The sequence below is a fragment of the Delphinus delphis genome, chromosome 16 (assembly GCF_949987515.2).
Source record: "Delphinus delphis chromosome 16, mDelDel1.2, whole genome shotgun sequence".
In the NCBI taxonomy this organism is placed as follows: Eukaryota; Metazoa; Chordata; class Mammalia; order Artiodactyla; family Delphinidae; genus Delphinus; species Delphinus delphis.
Window position 1 is genome coordinate 15319592 of NC_082698.1, and position 25658 is coordinate 15345249.

Here is a 25658-nt window from a genome sequence, read left to right on the forward strand (position 1 = left end):
CTCCTCTCCATCCAGACCATTCTCCTCTTTCCTGACTGAATATGCCTTGTACACTGCCATCTTCACTGGAACTCTTCTCCCCTCTGTCTGACTTTTCTCTTCTTTGAATAGTATCTATTGTTCAAGGCTCAAATCAGGTCTTCCTTCTCAATGTAGCTGTACTGAACATCCATGTTCTCCTTCCTCTGTTCTCAGTAGGAGGTCAACAAATGTTTGCAGAAATTATTGCTCCATTAAACATCAACAGCATTTTTTGGCAATATCACTCACTGATACTTATGCATTGTCTTATGGTGCTACTTACATTCTTATATGTACATTTCTTGAGTTCCTATTTGAAGTAAAGTGAAAGCTTCTTAAAGGCCTGAACCATGTCTTCAAGACTTCTTTTGTATGCCATACATTGTTTCCCCATGCAAAGGCACTGGTGAATATCTGACTATTGACATATTTAAATAATATGGAATAAAATCACCTAGTCAACACCTTTAGATAATATAGTCAATTCTACAAGCCAAAAGAATAGTCATGACTTAAGATATCTGGCCTCTAAGTCCTATCCTTACTAATGCCTTAACCTGGAGTTGGGAAAAGTTATTTTTCTATGTCCTAATTTTCTCACCTATAATAGAAGAATTAAAAGTCAAATAATTTCAAAGCACCCTGAACAGATGAATGCTAACTTATTAAATGCTTTGCCATTTGTCAAGGGCTTGACAGATTATTTTCTGAGGATATAAAATTAACTACAATGTAATGGTGTTGCAAGTCATTAACTTTATCTGTCTTAATCGCTCTTTGGATATGGAGAGTTTCATTTCTAGCAAAAACAAAAGATAAAATAACCTCAAAATCCTCACGACTATAAATCCTGGGGAAATTACATGTAAGCAATTTTTAAGGTTCTTCTTTCACTTAGACATAAAAAGCTTTAAGAGAATGTCAATCACACCCTAACAGCAAGAAAAAACTGTGTAACTTCTTGAGCCCACCAGGGAGCTACGGTTGGGAGGTAAAACGAGTTCAAACGGGTGACACACTCCTCAGAGGAGAGATGGGAAACGAACTGTTTCACTTTGGGCATAATACAGAAGGAAGAGCCAGTCATCATAAAAGCAGGTGAGACAACAGCTGAAATTTGAAATGAATTCTTAAAGGCCAAGAGTGACAGTTTAGAAACTTTGGGAGCCCCACACATAAAAGAAGTCACTTCCTAGTTCTTCTCCAAGGGTTTCCACTAGTCGCTCGTAAGAAAGATTAGGGGCAGGACAGGAGACCTGAGAAAGACCCTGTAGGTGGCACCAAGTCATGAAACCCACCTGCTACATGAACCTTTCTCTTATATGAAGGAAAAGCTACAAGTGCTGGGGGAGAGGAGAGATCCAAGCAAAAATGCACTGCCTCTGGTGAAAGGGTGGAAGAAAAAACTGCCCACTACTGGAGGAAGGGGAGAAAGTAAGTTCAGCTCAGGATCCTGCACTGATACAAAGCAGTGATCTGCTACCACTGGGGAAGGGGCAGAATTGCTCAGAGACTCCACCCCTGAAGTCCAGGGCTGCAGGGCCTAAGACTGAGGCTGGAGTGAGAGAACTGAGGAAACACCCCCTTGAACCTCACTATTGTAACAAGCAATAGCAGTTTACCACCGGGAGAGGTGAAAAAGCATGGGTCAGATTCCTTCCATTCCATAGGTATGATGGACTTGCTGAAATCTGAGCATGGAGAGGAACACTGCGAAAAATCCTTCCACAATCCAGACTCCCACTGAATACAAAGTAGCAGCAGACCACTCCTACAGTGATTGGAAGTCTGGTACACTGACAGCAAATATAACAACAATAAACCCAAACCTTTTTCAACTACTGACTAGACTGCCCCAATCCCCACACTAATGGCCTGACAGAAGATGTGTGCCCATCTCTGAATTTATTTATTTCAATGTATATTTATACACAATATTTGGCATTCAATCAAGAAATATGAAACATACACATAAGTAATAAAAAAGACTGTATGTAACAAAGCAATCAACAGAAATAGGCATGACCCAGGTGTCAGAAATATCAAAGACTTTAAAATAACTTTGATTAATATAATGGACCTATATAGTGGAAAAGGTAGACAACATGCATGAAGAAATAGGGAATTTCAGTAGAGAGATGGAAACCGGAAAAAAACACTGAATTAAAAAACGTGATATCAGAGATGAAGAATTTTTTTAGCAAGTGTATCAGCACACTAGATATGGCTGAGAAAAGAATCAGTGAACTTGAAGACAGGTCAACAGAAATTGTCCAAACTGAAATACAAGTTTTTAAAAAAAGAGCAGAGCATCCAAGAGGTATGCACCAATATCGAAAGGTTGAACATAATAATTTGAGTCTCAGGAGAAAAGCGAGAGCAAGGAGTAGAATAAATATTTGAAAAGATAACGGCTGAGAATTTTTCAAAATTGATGAAAATAAACTGAAAATGCAAGAAATTGAGAAGCCCTCACAAGGATAAATACAAAGGAAAACACACCTAGACACATCAGAGTCAAACAGCCAAAAACCACAGATAAAAACCTTGAACCAAAGATAAAACCTTGAAGGTAGCCAGAGAAACTAAACAAGCCAGAAGATAATTAACAACATTAAAGTGCTGAATGGAAAGAAAAAAAAAAAGTTAACAATCCAGATTTATATATCCAGCAAAAATATCTTTCAAAAGACAAAGGTAAAAAAAAAACACTTTTCAGACAGACAAAAGCTGAGAAAATTCATTGCTCTCAGACTTGTGTTATAAGAAATGTTAAAGGAAATTACTCAGAAAGGAGTATGATACCAGATAGAAATTTGGATCTACATTAAAAAATGAAGAACAGCAGAATGTACATAAATATAAAAGTTTTAGAAATCTTTTTAGGAGATAACTGACAGTCAGGGGCCAGCAAGCTACAACATGAAGGTAAATACAGTTTTATTGGAACATAACCACATCCACTCATTTATGTGTCTTGTCAAGGGCTACTTTCACAAAACAATGAAAATGTTTGCTGACCCCTGGTCTAAAGCAATAAAGTAAAAATAAAGATCATCAACAACAGAAAAAACCCAATATATTATAGAGTTTATAATATATGTAAAAGTAAAAAGTATGAAAACAGCACAAACAATAGAAGATATGGAAATATACTCTTGTAAGATTTCTACAATATACATGAGGTGGTACAGTATTATTTGAAGGTAATCTGTGATAAGTTAAAGACATGTATCATAAATTCTACAGAAAACAGTAAGAAAAAATTTTAAAGAGGTAACATTAACAAGCCAAGAGTGAGAAATAATGAGTAAGATGTAATAGAATGCTAAAAATACTCAAAATTGAAAGCTAATCAAGTGCCCATCATTCAGTAAAATGGACAAATGTAGGTATATTCACACAATGGAATACTAAACAATAATGAGAATGAATGACCTATGAATGTGTGCAACAACATGGAAGAACCTCACTAACATAATTTTGGACAAATATAGGTATATTCACACAATGGAATACTAAACAATAATGAGAATGAATGGCCTATGAACGTGTGCAACAACATGGAAGAACCTCACTAACGTAATTTTGAGCAAAAGAAGCCGAACATGGAAAGAGTATATACTGTATGCTTTATTTATATAAAGCACAAAAGCAGACAAAATTAACAATCTATAATGTTAGATATGGTTACCCTTGGCAGTGGGGTGGGGCTGGGAGCTAGTAACTGGAGGGGAACCTCTAGAGGGCCTCTAGTGGACTAGTAATGATCTGTTGTATTTTTTTTTATTTGGTTGTTGGTTGCACATGTTTGCTTTGTAAAAATTCAGATGATACATTTATGATATGTGCAAGTTTCTGTATAGATATTAAATATCAGTAAAAATTATATACACACACATATAAAACTTTTATTGATACTTATATATATATATGATATATATTTAAACTAAAGCCCTGATGAAAGACAACACACACAAAAAGAAGGATTTTGAAAAAAAAAAAAGTTGATGTTCTATAAACTTTAAGAAACCACAGTAGGGCTTCTCTGGTGGCGCAGAGATTGGGAATCCGCCTGCCGATGCAGGGGACGCGGGTTCGTGCCCCGGTCCGGGAGGATCCCACGTGCCGTGGAGCGGCTGGGCCTGTGAGCCATGGCCACTGGGCCTGCGTGTCTGGAGCCTGTGCTCTGCGCAGGAGAGGCCACAACAGTGAGAGGCCGGTGTGCCGCAAAAAAAAACAAAAAAAAACAAACAAAAAAAAACACAGTAATCACTGAAATAAATACATGCATAAACAGTAAATTAAAATAGCAGAAGAATGAATTCATATCTGGGAAAAAGGTTCAAGGAAATTCCCCAAGAAGAAGCACTGAGATAAAGCACTGGAAAATATGAAAGAGTAATTAGACACAATAAAATGAGAAGACATAAATCTAACAGAAGTACTAGATGGAAAAGATGTGATATTCAAAGAGGTAAGGGATGAGAATTTTCCAAAACTGATGAACGTGAAAATTCAGGCTTAAAAAGAACAAGCTCTGAACAGAATAAATACAAATCACCTACGCTCACCAGCCTATTTTAGTTCTGCAAAAGTTCTTAGAGATAGACTAGTCTGTCTCCTTTGTTTTAAATATAAGAAAGCTGAGGCCTAAAAAGATTAAGTGATTTGCCTGGATCAAGAAACTGACTGTTAGCGGAGACGGAAATCATCTTAATATGTTATATTTTAAGAGTTACGAATAAGAGGAGCAAAATATAGTTTCTGACTTCAACTTTCCTACTGGTATGATTATGTAACACAGCAAGATGAACATGAACAGCAATATGAACAGCAATATTCCTGTTCAAAGAGAGAATTTTAACTCAAGTTGAAACTATGAAGGCACTACTGATTCAAGTGCCATGTAATAAGTGTTTAACAAGTGACATTTAATAAATGATTAGGCCAGGCTACAGCTGCCCACACATACCTTAAAGAAACAGCTTCAAGACAAGTCTTCTATTTCAATTTAATTACAAGACCATTACAATCATTTCAAGCCATAAAGCTTATATTTATCATATTCCTCTATTTAAATGTTTCAATATTTTAGAGTGCTTTTTGAATTATAATTTTTCTATTATATACATCATGATATGAGGTAAATTACTTTCTTCTTTTTTCTAATTAAACCTTTAAATGTTCATTGTAAGTCTGATACAAATTTCTAACTGATCAGAGCGGCATAAAATGTACCGAAGACCTTTTAACGTACTGAAGCATTCTTTTCTTATGTAGTACAATGAATCATTTCTGATGATGGATCAGTAGCTTGTATTAATTCAAGTATTTAAGAAGAAAAGACCTAGTCAGTATAGGAAAATGTGAGTTTAGCCCTTGCAAATTTTATAATTTTGAATTATCAAAGAAAAAAATTATATTATTTTAATGCTCATGGATCTTAAAACTGTAAATAATTCTATGACCACTTTTGATGACTTTTAAGACAATATTTTCCAGAAATATAAAAAACTAAGTGTCAATATGAAGTCATTTGTATGTTCCAGGTTGAAACATTTCCAGAAATTTCTAACACGTTTTCTTACAAGTAAAACAACTTTATTATTACATAAAGAATTAGGCCTAGAAACATATAAGGCACAGCTATTTCTTTAATATTTTGATTAAAATGAAAAAAACAAAGCAGTTGGTATTCAAATACTAGACTCAAGAGAAAACTAATTTGTTTATGGATGAGTCTTAAACTTTTTAGAGAATCTTGATCAGTTACAGCTGCTTATGAAAGTTAAGAATAATATCTTTAGTTTTCAATAAATATTAACTATTCATACTCATAAATCTGGTGACTCTAAAAGGGGAAGAATTCTTAATATTAGCAAATGTGGTTAGTAAAAATGGAAAATGAAACTAAAATAAGAAAGAACAGGCCATGAAAATGCTTCTACAAGTATTTACTGCACAAATAACTCACACAAATGTATAAAGAAACCATTAAGACATTTATTTACATAAGTGAACAAAGTATGTGAAAAAGTCACACAAAGGCAAATCAGAGCAACTCTGAACCCGTATAAGTTACTAAATGAGCAACGACATATAAATCCCCCACCCAAAGCTGTCGAATTTTAGTGAACTGACATACTCAAATGATGACACTGTAAAATGTTACAACTCTTTGGGAAAGCAATAAGGCAAACTCATTGAGGAAAATTAAATTGTTCATATTATTCCATCTAATAATCCCACTCCCAGGAACTTGCCCTAATAAAATTGAAAATAACCTAAGTATTCAGCAATAGAGAAATGGTTTAAACAAACTGAAGTAATATGATTAAGATAATCATTGTCAAAACTAAATACAAATAGTAAAAGAATATGAAATTTAAAAAATAGTCAATAAAAAGTATAGGTGTCTTCAGACTGTAATTATGTGAACAAAAGAAGGGAAAAGAATAATATGAAATTAAAGTTCTGAAGTCACTGTATCAAGATGGTGAGGATTTGGTAATTTTTCCATTTGGCAACATTTTCTTCAATGTTTTCGATAAAAGAAAAAGATTGGTTATCATTTTAAAAAGTCACTTGTCTTTTCAAAAAATTTATACTCTTCTCCATTAGTAAATTATACACTTTAAATTTTAAGTTGAGAAATAGAGCAGAGAGGCCCTAGTTGTTTTATATTTGGACCTTAGCTGGCAGTGTATGAAGACATACTGTAACCTGTACCACTCCAACAGAAAGAGGCAGCCACTGCCACCTTTGGTTACACAAACTGCAGGGCACTAGATATGAATATGTAAAACTGTAAAAGCTTCAATTTACAACTTTGTGTGTTTGGTGTTTTATTTAAGGCATTATGATAATTAAATCTTCCTTATAATTTTCTGTGTCATACTAAGAATGTTTTAATATTTCCATTTCCACTTGAAAAATGTTGCCAATACGCTGAAAGTGTTCTATTGAAGCATATAACTTTTTATATTGAGTTTATATTAGGTTAACCACAAATAAGATCACGTTTGTTTACATATTTAAAATTTATAAGTTAGAGGTTGCAAAGCAACCACCTTTAAAAGAAAGACAATCCATAAAAATGTAAAAACTCTTATATGATGAAAAATTTAACAAGTCTTCCTTTTGAAACTATTTATTTGGATAAACGCAGGGGGATTTGAAAATTTCTACAGATGCTGCACTATATATTGCTTTCCTATAACAAAAATATGACGTACTCATTACATATGAAATTTACTATTTCAGAATGTGACTGTTTTCAAAACTATGGTAGAGAGGGACAGGGAACTTTCAGTAGGCTACCTGAATGAAAACGTTTGAGAATAACTGTTTTTAAACATTTAGAGCAGAAGGGATTAACTGGAAATGCAGGGCAGCAATCTCAGCATATATAAACATCACTTGAAAGAGCAAATTGAAAGCAAAGTATCATGGGAATTAATACCCTATAAAGATGTATGAACAAGTACTAAAGAATAAAGAAAAGAAGTTTTTCATTGAAGGCATTCTTTAGCTTAATTTTAATTAGGTTATTTAGTAAACTGGTACAGGGTGGTCGACTGTACTGATTAAATTACCAGGAAACTATCTCATAGCTGCCAAAACATAAGCCATAGGAGCTGTTCTGTGCTAATGGGAGAGTAGAGGTGAATTTAATTAAACATTTAGTCTTCAATTTACATTCCATTAGTGGTAGCAGCAATAATTTGCTTCTTCTACAAATATTTACGATAGAAGTTTATTAGCTTCTAAGATCTAAACTAACACAGCTATTACCAAGATAAGTGCAGCCTTATCAAAGAAATGTTCTTAATAATCATAAACTCTCCAAAACATGAGTTAAATAATGGCTTTTTCAAACATAGTTAAGGAATTTCAATAACCAGAGTCACGAGGAAGCCAAAATAAAGTCAAAGAAACTAATATACATTCACTTTGTCACACCAAAGAAACATTTAGCTCATATTTTTTTTTCCTCTGATTAGAAAATGTGGTCAACTTTTTCACAGGAAAAGACTTTGATGAGAGATCAAAATCAGAAAGTTGATTTTCCTGAATCCAATCTAACAACATAATAACATCCTAGAAGAACATTCTGTAGTACAGCAAGAACTGAACAACTGCAAGGCTATTTATAATGTACAGCAGATAAACTGTGCACCGTAGAAACCATAAATGATGGACATTTTTCCTCATGCAAAAAAAAAAAAGAATCGTTTGTCTTGGCACACACACAGCTTGTCATTCTGCACACAGGATGCAAATGTCAACCAGGAAATGAAGACAACCCCAATCCAAACTTAAAATGTCTTAATCATATCATCTTCTCCCTTTATCTCATTTAGAGTTATGTACTCACAGCTCAAAACTGGCTCATTAGACTCCTCAGGTTTTGATTTTTTAAGTGCCGTCTCTGCTGGGAGAAGGGATGAGCACTGCTCAAGAGACTGTGCAATGTCATCAATTGTCCATTTGTCTTCGGGAAGGGCGTGCTCCTCCAGTGTAAAGGGTCCCTGTTTGGTGCGGGTCAGCTCTAGCACATTGGCACAGGAAGACAGTTCTATGGCAACAAAAGGTGAAAGGAAAACAAAAGATAAATGATTCAGCATTTCATTCAAATACTGAAGCAACATAAATGATCCAGTAATTCAGTATTTCATCGGCCATAATTTTGCAAATGACAGAACTCGATTCAGACCTCTCAAAACCACCTCAAACGTAAAACTGTAATTATCCATTATAATAGCCAAGAGCCTTGAGATTAAGAAATGATTAAGGAGCAAAATAACATTTAATAACTGACCTAATAAACTGCTTTAAAGTCTACAAGGAAGTTGCACACTCTTCTTATTTAACCCATGAAACAACCCCATGAGGTTACTATTCGTCTCACTTTGAGGATGAGGTAATGTGACCTGTCCAGTGTCACGACTGCCAGAAAATGGCAGGGCCAGAACTGCAACTTCCTGGCTGTTTCTAAGACTATGGCTTCCAGTTTTCAAACAACATTTGACTTGTAGCGATAAAAATAACTTTTAGAAGGCTTAATCTTTTCTTCTTATCCTTACTTTGAGTTAAAATATTTTATACTTGAAAAAAATGTTGGTCCTGAGATTCATTATTCACATCTTTATTTTCTATTCCTCTTTTTCTCCTCTCTCCCATTACAAGCATTTCACTGCAGCTGCTTACGCTGATAACTGTCTTCCATAAACCTATAACGCTTCGAAGGTGGAAGGGCAGCAAGAATCCAGTTCCTAAGGCCAGTACTCAGAGACATGGAAAACGGAAAATTCCTTCCTCCCATCAAAAAGGAATATTATTCTCTAAATGATAATTCATAATTCATCTTTATGCTTACCTCTGCCAATGTCACTGACCAAGCTTCTGATATAAAAACCTCCTCCACATTCAACATCTGGAATGTTAACAGTGACATGGTAAATTGCTAACCGCCTATGAAATCCACTTTACATAGAAATGATGCCCCTAAACAAATGTAAAAATGCACTATGCAAACAATCGAGTGATAAAACATTTATGCGCTAAAATATAAATTATTCATCCAGTAGCATATGTGTTTGTGAGACTGCAAAGTCAGAGTGTGGAGAAAGCAAACAGCAGAAACTCTTGAACACATTTTAAATTACATGGCAAGTCATACCACTTTAATACTTCAGCCTTGTTCATTTAATAGATTTTAAATAGTTAGAAATCTCAGCTTTGCTATTATGAGCTGCAGATTTAAAAAACTATTTTCAGATTTGTACATCTTTTTCATTTAATAGGCTTTAAATGCTTAGACATCTCAGCCTTGCTATCATGAGCTGTAGATTTTTAAAATATTTTCAGATTTGTACACTCAAAAAAACACAACAAACAAAAAAACCCTTTTCAGTGACAGGAATTATGTTTGGGGTGATATACTACATGGAGAACTCCGCATATTTAAATGTTCTCTTGGAAATATTCCTGAAAAAATCATGAAATAACTTAAAATTACACAATGTACCAGAACTGAATGCATAACTAAACATCTTCTTAACGCAGTATAATACAAGTTTATTGGTTAAGAGCAGGGCTCTGGATTATTTTTATTCATCCAGAAGACATCCTGAAAAGAACCGTATTTTCACACAAACGGACTACTTTCTGTTTCTAGCTTAGCATACAAATAAAGCTATTTGAGGGAATTTCTATATCCTTGCAGTATATTTGACTTTGGTGAAAAGAGTCAAATTTGGACTACTACAAATTCCAGTGAACAAATGCAACTGGAAAAATTTGAGGTTTTTTTTACTTTCATAGATAATATCTATTGTGCCAACACAGAGGCCGCATTTTCATGGAATGGAGTGAAACATTTTTGAGTATGTTTGTTTCATTGTTCGCCTAATATTTTAGAATCAGGAAACTTAAGGAGTGACTTTTTAAGAAAATTGTACAAAACCCACAATCTACAGGAACTTAATACACACTAAATAATAATGTCAATGGGAAAAAAAGCAACGAAGTTCAGGAAAAAAGGTTTTGGGAAATTATGTCTACAAGGAATCCCATTCAGTATGCACCATGAAATTGGGAGCAGGGTCAATTTCAGGGAGCCTGAGGATTAATAAGAAATACAGCTTTTGATTCTCCACAGCTCTTGTACGTTCAGGGCTTTAGCTAGGAGATCATAAAATTTCCAAACAATAGAAAAAAACTTTTTCGGTTTTAAATTTATTTCAAATATGGATTATAGATAAATTCAAATCGATAACTTGAGTTAAAATTTACCACACGTCTAGGAATACACTTCTGCCTTACCCATTACTCCTATATTTTCATGATCTTTAGCAGTGATTTATTGGTGACAAAGAAGGGGGGGGGGGTCACTCCACTCTTAGAATTTCTCGTCCAAAAACTGAAAATGCATCGTTTTAAAAGGACAAATTAATGTCAATAAAAAACTGAGTGTAAATTATCAGGTATTAGCCAAAATGGGGAACAAGTATCCATAAGATAATAAAATACAAAATTTTGAAAACAGGTACTCCTTACCTATTCTTCCCCATAGAGATCCAAAGTATGTTACTTCCAACTTTATAGTAAGATAATATAATATATGAAAAACTCACACTATTTAGGACATTTCTGAACCTCCATATAGCTATAGGTATTCTCATTATTTGTGCTGTCAAAAAGGTATTAACAAATTCTAACCTTCTTTAAACTCAAATTTTTAAAAATCTCCAATATCCTAGGGATCCATTAACATTACACAAAAGTAGCCAAATATAAAATAAAGGCACATGTAAATACAAATGTTTTCAAATTTCTCCATCTTACCTAATGTGAAAAATGGTGGCTGGAATTTTTGTAGGGAAAGACTGTACACGGTAACTGGCCTGGCAGGTTTTGCTTCTACTACTTCACCTCTCTTCATCAAAGTTGAAAGTCTCTGTCCATCTTTCTTTAATGCAGAATAGCTTGCAAGGTACAAGAGGGAGACAGGAAGAGAAGGAGGGAGGAAGAATAGAGAGAGATTGAGAAAGAAAGAGAAAATAATTCCAGATTACAGCATGGAAAGAAAGGATGATTAGCAGCTCTTTAAACTGAAAATCCTTCTAAGAATGAACTAATTTTTTCTTCTAATCTACTTCACAATGGTGTCACATATAGAGCTCCTAAATATCTTTGAGGCTAATACAGCTCATTCTGGCACTCAGTGAGCAATGTTGTCAATATTTCTCTTTAACCATCTTCCTGGAGATGGTCTATTCATGTCTTCACTAGTCCTCATTCTGGGTTAAGGGTCTCCAGTCACAATGATCTCAGCTATATTTCCTTGAAACAATATATTTCCATTATAATAATATTCATTTTCAAATATAAGTTACCAAAATGTTTCCAAAGAGCAAATAAACAAATAACAGATCTTATCTTTGTGTGATTAAATTTTACTAGACCACAAAATCCTTGGAACAATCACAGAGAAGAAAATTCTAAAACGATTCTTATAAATGTTTACTCTATCTTAACAATAATGATCCAAAATAATGTTTATTCAGATCCGGCTACAATTTTTAAGTCTTCACATTTGAGGCAAAATTATGAAGAAACATTTCTCCATAGATATTTCAGTGTTCTTGAAAAAACTTAAGATGTTTTTAAAACACAAAATATATTCTAAATTCTAAAAGAACTGTTAGTAACATATCCTGACACATCCTATAAGCCATTAAAAAAAAAAGAAGCAATTTGCTTGAAATGGTAACATACACAAAAATATGGCTAAATGGTAAATCAGTATCATTATACTTTTAATAAGTTATAATTCTCATCTGTTTCATTTATTGCCGAGAATTGTGAAGTATAAGATTCTGGGTCCAAAAGGAATGGGCCCAACACCTGACAGGAAGTGCCAACTGGACTCTGAATCACAGCTCTGATGCCTGTACCAGACTGGACTGGTCCCTTCACAGCAATTCTGGGAAAAGTGACATCTCTGCTCTCCAGAACTGCCCTGATGTCTACAGATGGAATCAGAAGAACCAATAAATCCTAGAAGAGCACAGATGTCAGGCTGTGGCAATATCCAGAGACAGAGGAGACTACATCCCACTACCTCTTAGAGAGTGTCAGAAGCTCTGCATCCTGTCTGAATCAGGTTCACCTTACTTCATCAAACCTGCCTCACCATATAGTAAAAGGAAGCCCCTCCTCTTTTCTTTTTTCATTAAAGTGATGTTAGCCACTGGAAAATAAAATTAAACATTTATTCAAATTCATTAATTGAACTTACAGAGGAGGTACTTGCATTATATTCCCAGTAAATTTCTGTAGAATGCCTTCAATATCTTCCTGTGTTATTTTATCTGCCAAAAATGAACCAAAAAAAGTGACACTAAAACAACCACAGAAGTACATGTGCTATTTTTACAGCACTGACAACTCTGAAAATTAAAAAAAAATTTCCAACAAAGCATTTATTACAATGTACGTTTTGCAGGTCAAATTCTACCTTGTTGAGATGGATAAAATACATGCTAATGAGATAAAAGGGGGAAAGTCTTATATTGTCCAATATTAAGACTAAATTTAATTTCCTTTGCTTCATTTTTTTCTCCATTAAAAATGATCCAATCATCTTATATGCATTTACTACATACTTACTATGGCCTTCAGAAGACCTGAGAAAAATGTTGCATAAAGCTATCGGAATGGTCCTGCAGTGATCAGAAAGTAAGTAGAAAAATACCTGTAAAGTTCATTTCTAAGGTTTTCCAGGCGTCAAATATTATAAATAACTGAATAAATTATTGAAGATTATCAAGTACTAACAACATTTAAAATTTGACCTGATAGATTTCAAAACTGTTGTATGGTATGGTATACATTTTCCACACTCACATTAACTTTGTCCCTAAGTAAAGTTGTATTTATGTCTCCTTCACTGCTCTTGGAATTGCAGTCAGGAGTCTGACTTTTGCCTCAAAAATAAGCCAGTGCAAAAAGAGAATATACATAGCAAAGATTTTATCTGTCTTAGTCAGATAAAGCTTTTCAGCTTGTATTTGATACTCTTTCAAACAAAATGATGCAATATTAAAGTACTGTTCTATAATTTTAACAACTGAAAACTATAACACACTGAAATTCAATATTTGGGATTTTCACATATAGATAGATGACTATCCATATTTCATATTCACTAATAAACTAAGTTACAGAAATATTCTATAACTTGTTTAGGTTATAGCAATGGAAAGAAATTACAGTCTTCTTTTTCACTTTGTAGGAAATTTATTTAAACTTTTTTATTCTGGTGTACACATGTCAAAGGATTTGATTTTATTTGAACAATATTAAACAAAAACTAACTAATGTGCTTTGAATTACTGTTCGAACACCAGAATAAAAATTAAAAGACAGCATGGAACATGTCCAGATTTCATCATCAATGCAGCAAGAGAGTCTTAACTTCAGTGTGACCTTGATCCTTACAAGCTAAACATGAACAAAAGACCAGAATCTACTAGACTCAGAGGAGAGCTACGGAACTCAAAAGAATTTCTCTAACACCTAGCTCCAAAAAGGCAGATCTGAAAAGCCTATTCTGTTCAAACTGCTTTTCAAACAGATGTATCTCATGATATGAATGGATTTTTCCATGAAAATTTTTTACTCTACTGAAACATTAAAACATAATTACTGGTGGCACCTTAGTTATGCAAAACTTCCAAATCTGGACAGCCAACATTACCACCATGCTGGCAACTGATGAAAGAAATGCCACTGTTGATAAAATTGCTATAGTTCACAATCTAGTCTGCCACACATTTTAAAAATAAGACCAAACAGCTTTCTACTTCCGCCAAATTGGTCTCTTTACTGACATTCCTGCCAACGTGTGCTCCTTTGTCCTGCTTCAGTGGCTCTCTTTTACTGATATTCCCTCCCACAAGGTGACAAGATGTACTCTTTCTCATTCTACTTCTGCCATGCATCCTAGGCATTTATGGTTTTGCTGTTCATTCTGAAATTAATCATTCACAATTTTTAACTGTTACCTACTATATATATGTAGGTATTACCTCACCAATGGAATTCTTATCTCCTTAAAGGCAAAGATAGCTTTTCCTCTTATATAATGCACACAATTAAGATGGTACTAAAGACATTCTTGCTGAATTTAATTTGCTGATGAATAACAGAATCTCAAGGTTAAAAGAGCATTTAAAAGTCACCAAGGAATCATTCATTTGATGTTCAAATCGCCAGACAGAAAGCCTGTGCAGCAAGTTATTTTACAATAAAAGCAAATATAATATTTTAGATATTTTTAATATGTAGTGAAGCATGCTGGCTATATCTGAAACATGATACTAGTCTGATCCAAATAATAATAATTGTCCCTGTAAGAATAAAGACTCTACCTCCAAAGGATTTAAAAAGAAATCAAGAATAAAATCTCTAAAGCAAGTATATCCAATAACTGGCCAAAAGAAGGACCTTTGGTAGAAGATGATAGGTACGACAGAAGTACCATAGAACTTGAGTAATTATTCTTTATTTAGCAAATTAATAAATCATCAATGTGATAGTATTCATTTGAAATTAATTTTTTTAAAAGTCACTCCCATAAAATTAATATATACAAGACCATGTTACATGTTATTATTTGCTTAAAATTTATTGGCTCTTCCAGTGAACTTCCAACATGAAAGCTGGTACTTAACTGAACTATGGAGTTAAAAGCAGGATGACGGATTTAAAAACGATATTCAGGGACTCCCCTGGCAGTCCAGTGGTTGAGACTTTGCCTCCCAATGCAGGGGGTGTGGGTTCGATCCCTGGTCGGGGAACTGAGATCCCACATGCCTCATGACCAAAAAACCAGAACATAAACAACAAAAGCGATACTGTAAACAAATTCAGTAAAGACTTAAAAAAAAAAATTCACCCAGGATAGAGTTAAATGGTTACTGGACAAGCCTTGTCACCAAAAGCAGCTGTTAAACTGGAAAAAGTACAGCAAACAATTGTTTTCAAACATTAGACAACACATAGCAAGGACTATCATCCCTGAGAGAAGAGGAAAAAAACAAGGTAAGGCCCACAATCACTTGCTTTTGCTTGGGGGTGCTTTCTGAACTGTACTGCAGGGAGGGGAATAACAAACAAAGCTCTGAGCAAAGATCAGAATTTGGGGAAGCGGCAGCAGCTGGAATTTGAGAGCATTACACAGAGAAAGTGATGTCTATAGGGGTCCACTTGAAACTGGCTAAATTCCAAGCTGTGCATATATAGTGAGTCTTAACAAAGTTAAAAAAAGAGCTACTACCAAACCTCTTACAAGGCTGGAAGATGTCCAAATTCCAACCCCTCAGAACGAAGAAACTTTGCTGAATACCCCAGCACTCGATAGACACCCAAGAAAAGCCATGCCTTTGGAGTAGGGCTAATGCAGACCTGAAAAAAAGTCTACTTTAGACCCATCCTAACAAGGAATCCATACAAAAGCGACTAGAATTAATAAGTGAGTTTAGCAAGGCTGAAAGGCATAAGATTAATACACAAAAGTCATCTCCATCTATGTATATCTAGCAATGAACTATCAGAAATTGATATTTTAAAAATCCAATTTATAATAGCGTTAAAAAAACGAAGTACTTAGAGATTTCATATACAAAAGAAGTGAAAGCTCTGTACACTGAAATCTACAAAAATATGGCTTTATTTTTGCAACTTTTCTCTAAGTTTGATATTATTTCAACATAAAAAGAAAAATAATAAAAAATAAATAAATAAATAAAAAGAAAAATCTTAAAGGAATACAATGAACAACTTTATAGCAATAACTTGGAAATTTGAGATGCAATGGACAAATTCCTAGGGGAAAAATTATCTAGAATGACACAAGAAATAAAAAATATTAAGTTTGATAGCTAGTAAAGGAATCTAATCCATGATTAAAAGGCTTCCTAATAAAGAAAACTCCAGAATCAGATGTCTACCAGTAAATTCTACCAAACAGTAGAAAAAGAAATAATGCCAATCTCACATAAATTCTTCCAGAGAATAAAAAAAAGAGAGAGAGAATACTCCCCATCCCATTTTATGAGGTTGGTATAACCTTGATATCAAAACCAGTCAAGGACATTAAGAGAAAGGAAAAATACAGGGTAATCTCACTCATAGACAAAAATGCAAAAATTCTAAACTAAATATTAGCAAATTAAATCCAACAATTTATGTAAAGGATAGCATATTATGATCAGGTTGGGATTATTCTGGAAATGTAAAGTTACTTTAATATTTGACTAGGAGGAAAATCAACAGATACAAAAAAATTTGATAAAATTCAATGGCTGCTCATGATTAAAAAAACAAACAAATGGCAAATTAGGAATAGAAAACAATTTCCTTACTTTGATAAGAAAGCTATAAAAAAACCTATAAAAGAAAATCTATAAAAGTAAGGTAGCAGGGCCTCCCTGGGGCGCAGTGGTTAAGAATCCACCTGCCAATGCAGGGGACACGGGTTCAAGCCCTGGACTGGGAAGATACCACATGCTGCAGAGCAACTAAGCCCACGTGCCACAACTATTGAGCCTGCACTCTAGAGCCCGTGAGCCACAGCTACTGAGCCCGTGTCCCACAACTACTGAAGCCCAAGCACCTAGAGCCCGTGATCCACAATAAGAGAAGCCACTGCAATGAGGAGCCCGCGCACCGCAACAAGAGCAGCCCCCGCTCACCGAACTAGAGGAAGCCTGCATGCAGCAACGAAGACCCAACGCAGCCAAAAATAAATAAATAAATAGAAAAGGTAGGAAAACTTGCTCTTTCAGATAACAAGACTCATTCTAAAACTATAGCAATTAAGATAGTTTGGTATTAGCACAAAGATTGATTTTTAATAAATGGTGAAAAACCCTGTTTAGAAATAACAGAAGGTGTCAGGATAGAGAATAAAAGAAAGGGCCCTATTAATATGGTTTGAACGTTGCGTCTACTGAGCTACACACTCATTTTCTATGGCTAAAAATATTATTTGTCTAGATAGGATAAAATGACCTAAGATCATTCACTTGCCATTTACTGCATACTGCCTTACTTTAACCAGATGTCAGTTGTTCTCAACAGGTTAATTAAGAACCGTACTTTTGATTGTTATAATGATTGGGTAGGGTGGCGACATCAGCAGCACTTAATAGGCGAGGACCAGGGATGCTGGATTTCCTGCAATGTGCAGTGGTACAGCACAGTGACGAACTGTCCTATGCCCTTCATGACTTCTGGAGGTCTGCCAGATGTTCATGTGGGTGAAAGTCTGTTTATAATTACCTTAGGCTAGAACATAACTCCATTTCCCATTTAAACGCAGAATTTTTTGTACAGTCTTACATATACTGAACTTTCCAGTACTGAGTCATCAATACCACATTCCTGTCAGTCCGCATTTGACTTGTGGCATTCACAGTGATTTACGTATAAGTATCTGTTATATATAGTATATATATGACTACTTCATGAAGACTTTCCATGTAGTAATATCTGTGTATTTACATAATGATATGTCTATTTTACTATAAATTACCTTTATTTCTTCTTTATAGTCCACTTACTGTATTAACATTGATTTTTTTTTTAACGTGTAGGTAGTGGAGAATACCTCTGACTTTTATTTCAGGATAATAAAGAAGCCATTAGAAAATATAAGTTATAGGTCTTAGTATTAGTTCACAGAGGGTTGAGAACATAGGTCCTAGTTCTCTATATGACACAAGTTCCTTAAGGAAACAGGGTAGGTCTTGTATTTATCTTCCCCCTGGTACCCTGCTGTACAGCTTAAACAGATGACAAACATTTACTGATTTACAGAAATCATACAGAAAAATCATGTCAATCAGCAAAATTCTCTGAGCTCTCATTTTCTGGGCCTACAAATACTATTCAATAAACTATAGGGAGCTCTTCCTTTCAGGGCCTAAAGAAAGTTGCTTTTCAAGATTATAATGAGACGATTTTAACAAACTAATATGCTTTCTTTAAGGTAAGTAAATAAGGTTATAAATGATACAATACAAAGTAGAGTTTGTAAAAATTCCAAAATGCTTAAGGGCAGGAAGGAAGAGTATGTTTAAGTAGTTTCATCACCCTGGTCCTCTTTTAATACCACCTACTCAACAAACTGCACCATCATGTAACCAGTTTTACAACCCAGAAACCTAGGTAGTGGTTAACAACCTCCTCTCTGTCATTACCTCATCCAACCAAGTCTCACCAATTTCACTTCCTCACCATTCTTCTAATTATATGTGTACTGACATATACTGTAGGATACTCTGGAAATCGCTGACATTCTCCTAGGCCGCCTGAATCTTAAAAGCACTCTGGCTGAAGATTGCAGTTGGGTTTCCATTAAGTGAGCATCTGCTATTATTCCATAATAATAATAATTTCAAGGCTAATTCAACATCTTTTTTAAAAGATTCGAAATAAATCAGTGATTTTTCTTTTCATTTTGGTGCTTGATTGATCATGCAAGATACTAAGCCACATATTAATGTTAACAGGACAAGTGAAGCTATTATGAACAAGAAGGTTGGTCTCACTACGAGGGTAATATGTAATATATATTAAGACCACTCAACACAAAAACATAGGGAAGCAGATGCTAGACTGCCTATAGGTACATTAAAAAAAGATAACATTAAGCCCAGGCAGAAAAGAAACCCAGGAAGCTTACAAATAATTCACAATTGATGACACAATAATGTGGGTGAACTGACTGTACAAAAACCACAACTGCTGCATTATAAATAGCATAAGCACTATGAGAATTGCTAGGAAACCATTTATCTATCCTTTCTTAAAGTAGCGCAAGAAGGAATGGTAGAAAAATTAAGGTGGGCCCCAATGAGTTCTGCTTTACTGCTAGAGAAACAGCTTTCCTTTTGTCTTATCTTTTTACATACTCCAAAAGCATAGAAATATGATCAATTTAAAAGTACTAACCCTAGTACATTTATCTCAACAGCTAAGAGATAATTATAAAAAACAAAAACAAAACAACAACAATGGCAAGATGCAGGTAAAATCTAGCAAGAGAGTTTCTCTGCTTTGTTTCACATTCATTAGGAAAAATGTCCTAAATCCCAGCTATAAATGGTTTTTGGCAAGGGAGTTAGTTGGAAGAATTCTGCACATTAAAGAAAAACTGATTATAGGAAAAGAGGTAATTATTATAAATCTTTATTAACAGACATACCAAATAAGCAAATATGTTTTTCCAACCTTCTTAACCCAAAGAAATGTACTGACAATTAAAATCACTGGGAATATGAGATTTATTTTAAATTCTGAATTCAGAGAAACTTTCTCTAAATATTAAAAACAAGGACTACCTAAGATGAACTTCATACCGTAAGGTTTTTCTTCTGTTACTTTCCCTGTAGAATCTAGCGTGTCAGTAGCTTTCCCCAGTTCACCAGTGGCAATATACCTCTAGAGGAAGAGAAACAAGGGAGAGAAATAGGCCATAAGGTAAAGAAGAACTGTTATGCATGTCTTAAAGTTTATACAGAACCTTACTAATACTACCTGATACAAAATAAAGGCAAAAATCAATAGACTGCAATTGCTTTGTTAGTTTTTTTATAAATTTATTTATTTATCTATTTATTTTTGGCTGCATTGGGTCTCCGTACGTGCTTTTTTCTCTAGTTGCAGTGAGTGGGCTTCTCATTGTGGTGGATTCTTTTGTTGGGAGCACGGGCTCTAGGCGGGCGGGCTTCAGTAGTTGTGGCACACGGGCTCAGCAGCTGTGGCTCGCGGGCTCTAGAGCGCAAGATCAGCCGTTGTGGTGCACAGGCTTAGCTGCTCCGCGACATGTGGGATCTTCCCGGACCAGGGCTCGAACCCGTGTCTCCTGCGTTGGCAGGCGGGTTTTTAACCACTGCACCACCAGGGAAGCCCCGCTTTGTTAGTTTCTGATATGTGGGAAGTATTGTACAGATTGAGGAACATTCACAAACTTCCCACACCAGCCAACATGACAAGGAAAAGCCTGATTTTATTGATAATCATGGCTTATAAATATACTGTTACTGTAAAAAAAAATTTTTTAAACCAGTTTTCTACTGGGCAGTTTTGATTTTGAAGGAAAATTTTCAAATACACCTATGAGTAGAGAGAATGGTACAATAATCCCCTACCTAGTCATCTCAAGATTCAATGATTTTACCATACTTAAAAGTAAAATTAATTTTTAATTAATCAATTTATTACTTCTTACATGAAATACCAAGAGTAATCTTAGTAACTTGTTTATGCATTTAAACAAAAGCTAAATATGTAGAAAATAAGGCAAAACTAGTATAGCATAAGTAATGTACATATGTGTTTCTTAATAAAGAGAAATTGCTACTTCTTAAGCTCTCTGAAAGGATAAAAGTCACTTCTCAGAACTGCTCATTATTCACAAATGAAGAAGTAGATCACTGAGTTAACTGAGGATTGTTCTGCTTCCCATCTCAGGCCACACTTATACTACATATTCTTTGTATTCCTCTCTTTTGATCAAATTCAAATTTTATTTGGAGGTTCACATGAAGTAGTGAGAAAAATGCAAGGAATATAATTCCCACTGAAAAGAATATGTAGTTACGCTGAGTAATTTAAGCTGGAGAACTTTGCAGGATTATGTTTATTAATGATAAGCTTATTACGCTACCACACCGAAAACATGTGGTTTTGAATATCTTCATTAAAAAGCAATAGCTCTATACAGTTCATAAATGTAAGTCCTTCAAAATTTTCAATATAGTACTTATGAAATGTATGAATATTAATAGAGTGTAAAGAAAAGGTACAAATTAGACTACCTCTGGAGAAAGTAGATTAGAGATGCTCTAATCTCCGAGAGTTGCTAAGTTTCAGAGGAACATTATTCAAGTCACACTTCAGAATTGACATTGACTGGTTAACCTAAAAATGCTACTGTATACCTGGGGGAAATTACTGCCCTCTGAAATATCCCAGGGGAAAAGTTTGTATATCCCAATGATAACACTTGTTCAAGGGTTGGAGGGGGATACAAAGCAGCTTTCTGACGAAATGTTGGCTTTGCCTACAGGTACTATTATGGTTTATCTCTGCATATATATATATATACCTTATATACCTGTAAATTGCTAGGTAAGAGTCTTTATATGGCATCAATGATTTCCTAATAGAACATCAACCCTTCCATCGCTCACTGGTTTCAAAAGCACATATAAGTAACCAACTTTTAATCAGCAATATAGAAAGCTAATAAAGATAATACTCCAAAACCTCATCAAAGTCTGTTACTTCAAAGTACATCTGCCATCCAGATTCTGCTGAATGACTGGTTCAAAGAAAGTATAATTTAGGGAAGAGAGTAAAGGGACTATGCATCTATTGCCTTCTTCTAGGTAATCTATATTCCATAATTAGATCAAGTTAGGTCAAAGGGATGTATTAGCCTAACCCCCTTAGAATCCTTTTACCAAAGTTATATTTCATGCAGATCCACTTCTTCACCTGTTGTAAACTATTTTGAGATCCACTATCTGTCACTCAATATTCCTTACTGTAAGAAATTTCTTTCTGACTATAATGCCCAGGGTAAAGTCTCTTCATTAAAAAACTGGCATGCTTTCTCTTTCTAATGAATGTCATATTTTTGCCTAGGCCACCAAAAATCATAGATAGAAATAAAAGCAACGAAATTAACTGTATTCAAGATTTCCAACAGAAATTGCTTGAATAAAATTAATGTCTATGGAACATGTAGCCAGAGGGACCCAAGAGGCCTGAAACTCAGGAGAGAGAGATTTGGGGATAGTGAAACACTTGAGAATAGTAATAACAGTATCTGTTGAGCAACTTTTGTGTAACAGGCACTGTACAGAAAACCTACATGCTTTATGCACACATTACACTCATAATCCCAAAAGAGAATGCAGTGAGGAAAAAATGGCTCAAGAGAAAGTTGATCATTGGCAGAGCAAGGCTTACCATATGACAAAGAGAAAGCTAATGACGAAGACAAGGAAGGGCTCTTTTCTTAAATCTTACTCCAATCTGATTGGGAAGGAATGCATGAAAGGAGTGGGGTGGTCTAAATAATCTGTGGTCTCCACAAAATGGAGGCAAATTAATCTCATGGCCTAAAGATTTTAGGTAAAGGTCAGCACTCCACCCATTAATTGATAGTGTTGTATGAACTGGTATTTATTACATTGAATAGGATTCTAAGGATATTTCTTGGTTCAGCAGAAAAGAGTGTTAGGTCACATTCAATCAACAATGTCTCTCCTTAGGACTGGATGGTGAGGCAACGGTGTATTACGATATGGCTATAACATGAACAGCGAGTATCTGCCATCCTAGAACTAAGTATTTCTACTCTTGAGGTAACCCCACTCTACACATACTAAAAGGCTAATTTTTCTAGTAGCACTGTGATGCAAATAAAAATTCATCTGTAGGGCTTCCCTGGTGGCGCAGTGGTTGAGAGTCCGCCTGCCGATGCAGCGGACACAGGTTCGTGTCCCGGTCCGGGAAGATCCCACATGCCGCGGAGCGGCTGGGCCCATGAGCCATGGCCGCTGAGCCTGCGTGTCCGGAGCCTGTGCTCCGCAACGGGAGAGGCCACAACAGTGAGAGGCCCGCGTACCGCAAAAAAAAAAAAAAAATTCATCTGTAAAAGTGGAAAAAGTAAATATGAGGTCAAACAGCAGGCCTGTGCCCCATTAGAAGGCTGCAGACAATTTTTTAAATGAAAGAAAGATATCAAGAGTACACTGTACATAGGGTTAAAGTTGTTTGATAAAATTTTTGGTTCTTATACATGAATGGATATATAGAGTCATGTGTAAAATGAAATTCTTATTATGAGTCTTCCTCAAAAAATTTTTGTAAGTCACTGCATAAGATCTCCAAGATTACAGCCAGTGCTAAAAACAAAATCTATTTTTAAAAATTCATTAACAGGGCTTCCCTAGTGGCACAGTGGTTGGGAATCCACCAGCCAATGCAGGGGGCACGGGTTCGATCCCTGGTCCGGGAAGATCCCACATGCAGAGCAACTCAGCCCATGTGCCAAAACTACTGAGCCTGCACTCTAGAGTTCGTAAGCCACAACTACTGAGCCCAGGTGCTGTAACTACTGAAGCCCACGCACCTAGAGCCCGTGCTAGGCAACAAGAGAAGCCACCGCAGTGAGAAGCCCGCACACTGGAACGAAGAGCAGCGCCCGCTCGCCGCAACGACAGAAAGCCCAAGCGCAGCAACGAAGACCCAACACAGCCAAAAATAAATAAAATAAATAAATTTTTAAAAAATTCATTAACAGCTTTTAACTACTTTTGATAAAAGTGTAATGTCCAACATACTTAAAGGTAAAATTTAAAAGATTTAATTTTTCAACAAGTACATAATCTAAAATTAAAAGTATAAGAAACACAAATAGCTAACAAGATAATAACGCTTATTTTTTACTTACTTTGTGGTACGCGGGCCTCTCACTGTTGGGGCCTCTCCCGTTGCGGAGCACAGGCCCCGGACGCGCAGGCCCAGCGGCCATGGCTCACGGGCCCAGCCGCTCTGCGGCATGTGGGATTTTCCCGGGGCGGGGCACGAACCCGTGTCCCCTGCATCAGCAGGGGAACTCTCTACCACTGCGCCACCAGGGAAGCCCAATAACGCTTATTTTTGAAACATGAAACACCCAAGAACTAGGTCTCTATAATAAGATGCACCTGGGATTTTCTATTTACTTTACAGTCATCTGAGGATCGGTGATTTCACTGTATGACATTCAGCTTTCCTAGCTGAATACCAAAATGGTTTGTGATAAATAAACTTAAGCCAGAGCCAATGATGTATTTATATTTCCAGTCATCATATTTCTGGAAATATGCCTGGAATTTACATGTAAAACCTTTCAACAACATATAGTGTGTTACATGTACTTGTGGTTTTGGAGGGGAGGGCTGGATAATGAATATTCCAGTGAACTTCACGTATGTTATCTTGGGAGGAAAAAGAAAACAAACACATTCCTTAATGCAAATATATCTTTTTGCTATTATTATAAAAGTGACTTTTCATTGTAAAGATTTTGGAGAACACCAAATAATGTGAAAAAAGAAAATAAAATCATCCATAATCCTGTATCAAGGTAACCACTGTTTATATTTTAGAATTAAGGAACATATATCAAGCAACTGGCAAATCCTGTAACAGAAACAGATTCTAAACTCCATGGGTCAGTACAATGTTCAAATTTACTGTAAAACTGTCAAACTCCTCCACTCTAACACAATTTTTATACTCTGTGATTTTTCAACACCAATATTTTGAAGACTGCAGAGCAAGCTGCATGGAAATTTTTCCATTTATCTAAGGTATTAAGATCCTTCCCAACTGAAAGACACAGGTTTTTATGCCAGTTAATAACTAAAATGGGATGTCAAAGGCAACAGGCTCTCCAGGGCTTTTTATTTTAAGAAAAGCTTACTTAGACCCCTGGCACTCAGAGTATGGCCCAAGGGCCGGTATCCACCATGAGATAAGTTCAGAAAATGAAGGTGCTTAGAAACTTCTTTAGCAATTTGACATTGCCATAACAGTTTAACTGTATTTTATAAAAGTCATCAATCAGTCTGCAATGAAATGGGAAGTTTTTTAAATGGTCTTTGACCACTTTTTTTTTTTTTTTTAAAGAAACAATTTAGACAAAACCACTTTATCCAAACTATTTATATCCTGCTTGGAGCAAGGGTTTTAAAACAAATAAAAAGTTTAGTCCAGGAAATTGCTGAAATTCTTCCCTAACTAGTGGCATATTAATCTTCCTTCCACAGGCATTTTCACTGGCCCCTGGCCCCAACTATCATAACCAGCACCTAGTTGCTAATTGGAATACAGATATTATTATCTCTTTTAATGCTAGAAGAGACCCTTGAGAGAATCAAAACCATTTGTCCTAAGGAAAAACTGAGAGGCCCGGAGAGGTCAAATACTGACATCTAGACTTGTCTTAGGGCTCCCCTGCTATTTCGATGAGGGTTCTCACTCAACAGGTTTAGAGC

At 35.4% G+C, this 25658-nt stretch overlaps 1 protein-coding gene across 3 annotated transcripts in view; it reads right to left on the minus strand.

Annotated features, from left to right (window-relative positions):
• The window catches only part of TRUB1 (TruB pseudouridine synthase family member 1), a 52757-nt gene that overhangs the window by 16399 nt on the left and 10700 nt on the right, over positions 1-25658 (minus strand). For 2 of the 3 annotated variants that reach the window (XM_060034015.1, XM_060034014.1), the window contains exons 4-8: positions 19959-20040; positions 12830-12902; positions 11374-11513; positions 9404-9460; positions 8402-8602 (exon numbers count right to left, since the gene is read on the minus strand). In XM_060034015.1, coding sequence (XP_059889998.1) covers positions 8402-8602; positions 9404-9460; positions 11374-11513; positions 12830-12902; positions 19959-20040 — 553 coding nt within the window. Of the gene's footprint in view, positions 1-5659; positions 8603-9403; positions 9461-11373; positions 11514-12829; positions 12903-19958; positions 20041-25658 lie in introns of those variants that run through there. The other variant, XM_060034013.1, reaches the window with a different exon arrangement.